This window comes from Tyto alba, unplaced genomic scaffold (genome assembly GCF_018691265.1).
Source record: "Tyto alba isolate M040663 unplaced genomic scaffold, T.alba_DEE_v4.0 Super-Scaffold_39, whole genome shotgun sequence".
NCBI classification, from domain to species: Eukaryota; Metazoa; Chordata; class Aves; order Strigiformes; family Tytonidae; genus Tyto; species Tyto alba.
The window spans coordinates 4,671,282-4,680,948 of NW_024881314.1; the positions used below are offsets into that span (position 1 = coordinate 4,671,282).

Consider the following 9,667-nt stretch of genomic DNA (forward strand, 5'->3'; position numbering starts at 1 on the left):
TACAAAAAAATCTAGAGTGTAGCAAATGATTTTCAGTGAGGGGGAAGTAACTGAAATTACTTAGTGATTCTGCTAATAAATAATGTACACTGCGCTTTTCACTCTGCAGTATTTATATATTTTAAAGTCTAGTGACATGGAACTGTAGCACCTCATATGACAGGAATGGCTATATTGCAATGTCAAAACTGAAACCCATTTCTCAGATATATCCAGTTCAAAGCAACCTTTTTGAAGCGTTTGCTGGCTTTTGTGTAAAATGCTAAACTGTCCTCCTTCATTTTCCAACTTCTAAAATAATAACAGAAATAATTACTGAACCCTTCCAAGACTAATTAACACAACCAAGAGCCTTGCATTTGTTTTGTTTGGTTGGTTGTTTGTTGGGTTTTGGTTTTTGGGGTTTTTTTTGTTTTTTTTTTGTGGGTGGTTTTTTTTTTTTTTTTTTAATAAGCTGTTAGGATACAGTTTAAAATAAAATGTTTCATATGATTATGATTAAGCATCACTGATTACAAGAGTTCAGATGTTATACAGTTCTGTTTGGTTTTTAAGAAGTTCTCCCCCAAAACAGAAAACAAACATGGGAGAATTAGTCAGAAGTCTGCAGACAGTTATCCACATTTGAGTACTCCCAGCATCAACAAAAGGCACAAGCATAGTCACACACATCTTTAACATTGCAAAGAAGTTCTTAGGTCTTAGAAATCAACTACAAAGCAATATATGCATTTTTTAATATCTTCAAAAAGAAAAGGTCATGTTTTACACACCACATGAAAAGAGAAGGTCACCCTACACTATTTTTTGGACTTCTGCTACTTGGTTGAACATTTTAGGATTACTTTTCAAAAACAATCTTACCTTTTAATATTTGTTCGGGAGTTTCTGTGGGACATATAAGTAAGAGTTCTGTGCAAAAATATTGGCTGCAGGGAAAAAAAAAAAAGGTTATGTTTTAATTAAAATTTCCTAGAAGTCCAAAGAAAAGGAGAGATAAAGACCAATTACTCACTGCTATTAGATTCCGAGTACGCAGAAATCTGTATATCTGTGTTGGTTCTAGGAAAAAGAAACACATGTTATCCGATACACTTTATACCTCCAGAAAGACAGCCTTATAATGATCAAAAAGTATCTAATTTAGCATGTTGATTTTTTAAAAAACAATTATCACAGAAGTCATCATTTAATGAAGCATCACAATGACCAAATAACTCCAAGTTAAGAAGTCAAACGTTACCCTACTTACTGTATAACACAAAGCAACTTATTTAAGCTACTATAAATCAGCAGTCACAACTCAACAACGACTGCTCTTGCTTTCCACAACGTATGTTTCTTACGGGCTCTATATCATAAAAGGGCAGAAAAAACATCTCTACATATTGCAACTAACTGTGAAATAGGTAGGTTTTCTTCACAAAATTAATGAACACATGTGATACAATACCAATAAAGTATAATTTACAGAGTTGGACAATTTGGTATCCAACTGTTTTATGCTTCTGGAAAGTACCAAAGTCACTTGCACGAGGTACCAAAAGAATAGGGACCCTCAGTTGACTATGACGCATTATGGATCATTCTAAGGTAAGAAATTAATTTCCAAAGCCTTTTACATTCATAGGATCAGAAAAATGTTGATTCTGGTAAAGCAACTACTGTTTCAAAGTGCAAACGGAGGGAGGATAATACAGCCATAGGCGGTACTGACATGAAAGGGTGGCATCATTTGAAATAGGTGCAATAGCCAAATTTCAAAAGATTGAGACATGTCTATGGAAAAGAGGACCTTCGGTTTAGTTTTAACCAATTCAGCTAAATCAGGACAAAAAAGGGTTTTGCCCCAACCAGGTTCTACCTAGCAAGAACTCCAATCTAAACTGAAATAAAAGCCAGCTTCATTAGTTAACATCAGCAAGAAACTTCAAAATGACTTGATAAAACACATTAAGTGAAGAGAATGGAAAATGCCTTGCTGTTAGCTCTGCCTCCATTTCCCCCAAAAAGAAAACAAACAACTATTTATTTTTTTAGGAAATACAAAACTTTATTTTCATATGACTGCAAAACATTTACTTCAAATAGCCAGAAACCCTGTCATGATTTACGGAATACTGTGATTAAGAGTGAAAAAGGACAGCATTTTATATCCTTTATTAGTTTTTAAAGACATGATTCAGTCTTATTTCTACACTTATGAATGTAAGACCTCAAAGAATCTATTATTAGAGAGACTTATTAGAGAAGGAGCTCTTAAAATGATCCCAGTATTTCCTTTTAGAAGCCTGATGAAAACCAGTAAAATTCTGCTTAATGCAGATCAGCATCATACAAATCTGTATTTTTCAAATCAAGGTAAAAGAAAAGAAACTAAGAAACGTGCACTTTGCTAGAAAGTGAAAATATAGAGTAGTTGCAACTTTTAAAGAAGCATCCTGGGTGGTTTATTCTCAAAAAAATATGATAATTACAGTTTAGATATGTACGAAAACATTAATTTACACTCACAAGGATGTAATTTAATTTAAAGACAGTGCACTGCTGCTTCAACTTTAGTTTTCCTAAGTAGAAAAATTCTGAATCAGACTTTTCAACCTGCAGACAGACATGTGTTTCACAAGTTGATATTACTCAGCAAAAGCTTAAAATAAATCTCTCTTTTTGTAGCACATGACCTTGAAAAGGGACAAAAACATTCAGGGAAAGTGTGATTCAATACTATGTATTAGGATTTTTTTAATCCAATATTCACTTATTGCATTTTTCCCTTAATATTCACAGAGTTTACATACTATGATACATTTACACTGTAACTTACCCCTGATAACTACCTGCACAGCTCTGTGCTTCCCTTGTCTGACAGACTGAGGCATGGGCAAGGGAATTTCTTCCCCCCCATCTCGGACACTGAGCAAAATTCTTATAACTCGTTTGCCACTTGACCTATTTGCAGAACAGTATTTACTGAACATAGAGCTTTGTTAACAGGGCTAAGGTTCAGAGGACCCTGCATTATTAAGGATTTGAGACACCGTCAAAACTCCGACACTTTCTTAAACACTGCTACTGTCTATAGCAAAAAAGAGTGAGCAGTGACAGCACCAATCCCAGAACTGGATCATGTATTTAGTAGGGCATTAAAAATTTCCTTCAAACCCTAACAGTTGCACAGAAATCCTTTTTTTGTACAACATAAATTGACTGCTACACACACTGTGCTTCTGAATCAGACTGCCATAAACAACTTTCTGGTGCATCCAAGGGGACTCTCCTATCTGGAGCTGCCACAGGGTGATGCGCGGGTCGCAAAGGTCGATTTCCACTATGAAATCTCAACTAAGGGTCAATTCTTGCCAGACAAAGAAAAACCAAATACAGTAAAGTATTAATCAGATCCTGGCCCTAGAAGGGGCTCCAAAAGCAGCCGCCAGAGAGGGACGAGCCTCCCAGTTCCCAGCTCCCCCGAGGGCTGTTAGAGGAGGGAAGGGACCAGCCGACCCGACCGCCTAATGGGAACTGTTCCTGAGGAGCCAAGTTCACCGGCCAGGCGCAGGCACATCCCCCCCCGCCACCCTGCCCGCACACCGGCCCCGGACCTCGCGCTTCCGCCCGACACCCGCCGGGCCCCCGCCTCCCCGGCGGAGCCCCCTTCCTCCCCCAGCCCCGCTCCCCTTCGCCCTCCGCTCCGGTCCCAGCTCCCTCCCTCCCCCGACCATGTTTACCCCCGGAAGCCCCTACTCTCCACAGCCCTCCCCTCCTCCTCCTCCCGCCCTTTCTGCGGCGGCCCCGGCCGGTCCCGCCGGCTCGGGCCCCCCCACTTCCTCCCCCGGCCCGGTACTCACTCTCGAAGGCCTGAAGAAAGAGCTCGTGGTCGGCCTGGATCTGCTCCATCTTCGGCTTCTTCACGGGGGGCAGCGCTGCCGCCGCTGCCGCCGCCGCCGAGGAGGCCGAGGAACCGCCCGAGTAACCGCTTCCTCCGCCGCCGCCGCCGCCGCCTGCGGCACCACCGGATTTGCCGCCGGGAGCCGCCGCCGCCGCGGCGGAGCCCCCGAACCCCCCGCCGCCGCCGCCGCCGCCTCCGCCACCTCCTCCTCCTCCTCCGGCGGCGCCGCCAGCGGAGCCCGAGCTGGGCCCCGCACCTCCACCGTGCTTCTGAGGAGCCATGGGCCTGGCTCCGGTGAGGGCCCCGGCAGGACGGAGACCGAGCGGGGAGGGAGGAGGCGGCTGGGGCGGGTGGGGTGAGGAGGGGGGAGGGGAAGCGCCGAGCTCCAACTCCTCTAAGTCTCCTCCGCTCCGCTCTCCTCGGCGCTACGACCAGCCGAACCCGACGACCACGACGCGCCCGCCCCCCCCACTCGCCCATTGGCTCCGAAGATGGCGCCGCACCGCCGCATTGGCCGGCGGGGGGGCCGCCCCCGCGTGACGCACGGATGGTTCTGGAAGAGTTTGGTTGGTCGGTGCGCTCCGCCGCTTGGCGCTTCTCCCCTCCCCCTCCTTTGAACTGAATTCGCGGGAAAGGGCCGCTCGCCCTCCGGCGCGGGGCATGCTGGGTAGAGCGGGTCGCCTCCGCCTGCCGCCCGGGGCCGCCCCTCACCGGCCTGCGGGGCGGCTCCGCGGCCGCTGCCCTCGCCCTGCTCCTCTGCTAGACCCCGCCGGGTTGCCCGGAGCTGTGGGCTTTCCGTCCTTCTTCCCGCAGTTCTGCTCCGCGCCGCGTCTCGGTGCCTCCGCGGCCGCATAGATAGCTGGTGCTCCGCTCGCCTGAGAAAAGCCGCCCCCTGCGCAGCCTGGGGGCTGGGGCTCGATCGTTGAAGGAGCCAAATTAGTTGAAATAGCAGCTTGGGTATAAGTCCGTATCGGTTTTCTGGTAAAAAATGGTTACGCTGGATCGGACGTGAGGTCCTGCTGGTACCCCGTACATTTAACCTTAATTAACCATGAGGTTTCCTCAGAGGATGGCACAAAAAATCGCCTATGGGTGCAGGAAGACTTGAAGTCTGAGATAAAATGTTTCTCTGGTTTTTATTCCCACCATCCTTTGTTAATGAGGACTCACAGTGTCCTCGGGGAAAGAAAGGTTGTGCTGCTGTGCCACCTTCACAGTCCTGACAGCTGGGTGCGTATGGCCAAGCATGCAGTCAGGATCAGGCCTTCAGGACAAGCTCTCAGACTACCTCACGTATGTGATAAAGCTATTTTAATAGAGTCCAACTGTACGATGGGAAAATTGAGCACTGCCTTTATTTAACCAAGTCTTTATCAGCGGTGCAGCAAGCTCAATACATAAAAGTCTTTGACAACCATCCCATTTATTTGCTTTCTTCTGAGAAACTTTTCAAGAGTAATTGTTCAAGGTGGGGTAAAAATGGTGTGTGAAATACAGCCTTGAATTTTGTTACCAGATACAACTGTGCTGCTGGTACTATACCGTCTTGGTTTTTCTTCTATTGTTAATGATTAATATTCAAAGGAAAAATAGATGTCAGTCAGCTGTGCTGTAAATGTGCCTTATGTTATCAACAAAAGGAGATTCTAATATGATGTCTCAATTGTTTGTTATTAACGTTATTATATTTTAAGAATATGTCTATACACCCCACACACATTCGGATAAATAAGTCTTTATTGGGTACTATTCCCCTCCCCCAATTTGTGTTTTGTTGTTTTTTTTACAGTTCCTTAATATTTATTCTTATTTAATATCTGAAATGTTAATTTTATTTTTCAGTTACCACCCCTCTTTTTGCTTTTTCTGCTGCACCATTTGCCTTTCATCTTTGTTTTGTAAAGATCTCTTCTTCCCTTATGCTTTTTTTTTAATTACTCTTACCTTCCTTTCATTTTTATCATACTGATGTTTTACCTAAAGTATTTTCTGTAATTTGTTTCAACCTTAATTTTCATACATTTTTAAAAATTCATGTTTGTCACCATTTTACCTACATTCTATTTTTCTTCCCTCCAAACAAAAAATATTTCTAAAATACTCTGTTACACATTTTATCCTGCTTATCATAATTGTCTCTGGTCAGTATTCCAATTTCTTGATCTTGTATTTCCTACTCAGTTTCTCTACAGCCACTCCTTTGCTGTCACTGAATCTGTGTTTAATTACTTACTGGCAGCAGCGATGTTTGATGCACTGTACAATTCTGAGGACCTTACACGTAGCTTCTTCACTTTTAATACCGGGGGACTTCTGGTAAGCCTTCTGATGCACTGGGTATTTGCCAGTCTTGTGAACTCAGACTAGATAGCAACAGTACACCAAATGAATAGCATCTTTAGGTGATCAGAGGTTGATCTTGAGGTTGATACACTGTGCCAAGTGACAAAAGGTAACAAATATTGCAGTAAGTGTGAGAAAGGCTCCTAAATGTTGTATAGCTGTATTTTTGTCCTTGGAAGTTGTTTATTACCTATAATCTATTCCTGTTGCCTTCCTGTTTACAAGCCTCTGCTGCTTCTGGTGGCTCATCCTTCTGAATTTCAAAACCAGGAGGAGGAGCCAGAGGGCAACTTTCCAAGCAGGAGTAAGAAAGATAATTAGGCAATTAATCTCTGGCACTGGAGTGCGGACCTGCTTGTGAACAGAGGAACTAAGGATAAGACTCTAGCCTTGAATGGGATGGGACAGTGCAACACAAAATGTGTGCCTATGAGCCCTCTGGAAGCATAGGACTGACTGCCACATAGTAGAGCTTCAGTATCTTGAGCCTGTTTTCCTTGGTAGAGAGACTTCGTGTTTTAAGTTGTTTAGATCTGCTGTCCTGGGCTGCTCATTAATACTTAAAGAGTCTAGACTACTGTTGAGATACATTCAACTGAAAGAGCCTCAAGAACTCTGAAATGTCACAGTTGGGGCTTCATAGTATGGATGACTAGAAAGAGTGCAGGGCATAAAATAGCAAGTAACTTTTATTTATTTAGCGTGGTTAGAAGCAAGAAAATAAATACTCATTTTTAGAAAGATGGACATCATTATGGTTTCTTCAAAAGAAATGAGCAGTGGCATGAGGCTGTTGTGTCCTTGACCTGTTTGGTAATCTAGACCCCTATATATTTTACAGATGAGTTTATTAAAAAATAATTTTAAAAAAAAAGGGTGTGGGTGTATATATATATATATATATACACACACGCATACACACACACACCAAGTAACAGAAGTTGGCCATATTTAGCAAATGACAGGGCATCTGCAAAGCCAGTGAAAATGTCTTTTCTAATAAACTAGTCTTAAAAAAGACAAGCAATGAAATACAGTATACCTTACTGAACTTCATATCAACTCATAAAATAAAAAAGTAAAAGATGATGACAAATAGTGTATTTTTTGCTATAAATGTAGAAAATATCCCAACATAATGCAAAAAAGGGGCAGTTTAATATGATAAATGGAAGAAACAATCATTTGTGAACCAGGGTTGCTGTTGGAACAAACCCCTGGTAGTCAAAGCAGAAGTAGTTGGCAGAGGTGCTTTTATGATATGTCAGATTTTATGTTTTGAGATGGCCAACCCGTTCTTGTTTTTGTGTACTGTTAGTGGGATTTGCATTTGATACCCAAAAGATCAGATTTGTTTCCTGCAGATTGAAAGCATATGCTACTTCTAAATCTCTTTTTCCTAAGGCTTTTTCCAGCCTGTTTGTACCCAGCATTCCTGTCATCCTGAAAGGCTAAATTGCAGTGATATTTACCTCTTCAGATACGTATAAAAAAGTGCATGCATATTTTATAGCACTTTATGATTTCTTCCTTAATTTCATAGTTACATGCTTTTCTTGGTTGCCTGTAGTACCACTACAGCCACACTACTTGACTCTCCAGCTTCCAGTCCTCAAAATTGCTATAGATCAGCACAGGAATATTTACAAAGTAAATCCTGTTTTAAAGGAGAATAATAAATAAATACCTGTATACTTGGTGCTCAGTGTAAATGAAAGTTCTGTCAGTATAATTATGCTGTTTTCTTCACATCTTTAAACATGGGTCTGTCTATGCAGATTGTTAGTATCTAACTAAACACTACTACAGATCTAGCTTATCTTCTGAGAACTTATATTTAACATTAATTTTGGAACAAAAGAGTAGTGCTTACCGATTGAATCTTCTGGTCAATCTTTTTACAGGTTCAGGCCATCATGAAAGCCAGTATTGGTATTTTTTAGGGAATGCTATTATATCACATTGGTAAGGAACTGAAGTTTGCTATTCAGGGTGTTCCTGAGAATAACAAATCCACAGCGAATGTTCTGGGTAGCTGCATTTCTTTACTTTGGCCTCAAGCTAATTAGCACATTCAGTGGGATTCAAGGGCATCCAGTATGGAAGAGACATTACACATTCCACTTCTGTGGTTACATCCAAACTTCACTTCTTTCTGTTTTCACACTTCCAGGTTCTTCCCACTCTCCCTCCGGCCCACCAAGCCCTGGTTTTCCATCAGAGAAGCGAGAATGCACAAATGCTGTATAACCGAGACAAAAATATTTCAAGCATAGATGAGAATTTATGGGTCCCACAGCTGTATCACTCCAAATACAGATGTGTTTCAGTGGTAACCTTTCTTTCACTTACACAAAAGAAACTTCACTAGATGCTGAGGTAGTTATTCATTCATTTTTCAGTTCTTATTCTTAATTTTCAGCCTGATCCAATGTCAATCAGCCATAACAGGCCATGGAAATTGTTAGATAAGCTACTCTTCCCTACCTACTTGGAAAGCAGAAGTCAACTCCCCCTTTGTGTTTTCCCAGTGTCTTGTAAACAGAGGCTACATAATACTGCAGCTGGAGAAGGAGAGCAGCTACAGCTTTCTGGGTAACAGCGTGAGAGGGGGTAGGCAGAGTGCTGGGTATATTTAGGATGGCAGGATCATATTGCCGTTGGGGTGGTAGCTCTCAGTTTCAGTTTGCTTTTCTGCATGTCAATGGCTAGTGCTGCCCTGTTTTTACAAGTAGGGAACTAAGAAAAGAGAAAATAAACTTTACTGGAAGGGAACAACTGTACCGAAGCATGGCAAAGGGAAGAGCTAAGATCTTACATAGCAATCCAAATATTCTGATGTATAGCTATGAATGCAGTATGTGTGGAAGATTGACAGAGCAGCCACTTGTGATTCTCATTCATGTGTTTGGCTGGGGACTGCTTTTGTACAGAGCTGTTCAAATTTATTCCAGGAGCACAGTAGTCAAGGAACTTGGCCCTCAGGGAATTTTAATGCACCCATAATGCACAGCTTTCAGTGAGCAGGTTGCTTACATGTCTTGAGTTATTGTACAGAGTGAAAAGTGAATGCACAGTATGTTTTGCACCACTGAGTCACCTATCTTATGCATTCATATGAGCAATAAGTGATAATTATTAGTCATTGTTTAGTAGAAATGTGTGCTCAGGAGTCATTGCTTGAAGTTGTCATAGTGATGTTTTAATATATTTTTTCATGACTTCTACAGTGAAATTTATTTCCCAATTTTCAGTTAATGATTTATTTTTGCTTGGTAGCTTTTTAGCAGTGGTGTTTCTCTTTAATGTTTAGATAGTGGACTAAAAATAACAGAATTGTTTCAAAATCATTATGAAAAGCCTAGGCCAAATATATTAATTTGCTCTAGAAAGGTAGGACTTCTCTTAAGATGATCTAACTGTAAGCCCAGAAAT

At 42.0% G+C, this 9,667-nt stretch overlaps 1 protein-coding gene across 1 annotated transcript in view; it reads right to left on the reverse strand.

Moving 5' to 3' along the window:
* SUZ12 (SUZ12 polycomb repressive complex 2 subunit) overlaps positions 1-4,431 on the reverse strand; it is a 30,277-nt gene extending 25,846 nt beyond the window's left edge. Inside the window, exons 1-3 of the mRNA XM_033002220.2 lie at positions 3,849-4,431; positions 1,016-1,062; positions 865-929 (exon numbers count right to left, since the gene is read on the reverse strand). Coding sequence (XP_032858111.2) covers positions 865-929; positions 1,016-1,062; positions 3,849-4,170 — 434 coding nt within the window. The 5' untranslated portion in view covers positions 4,171-4,431. The remainder of the gene's footprint in view (positions 1-864; positions 930-1,015; positions 1,063-3,848) is intronic.
* Positions 4,432-9,667: the final 5,236 nt, after the last annotated feature.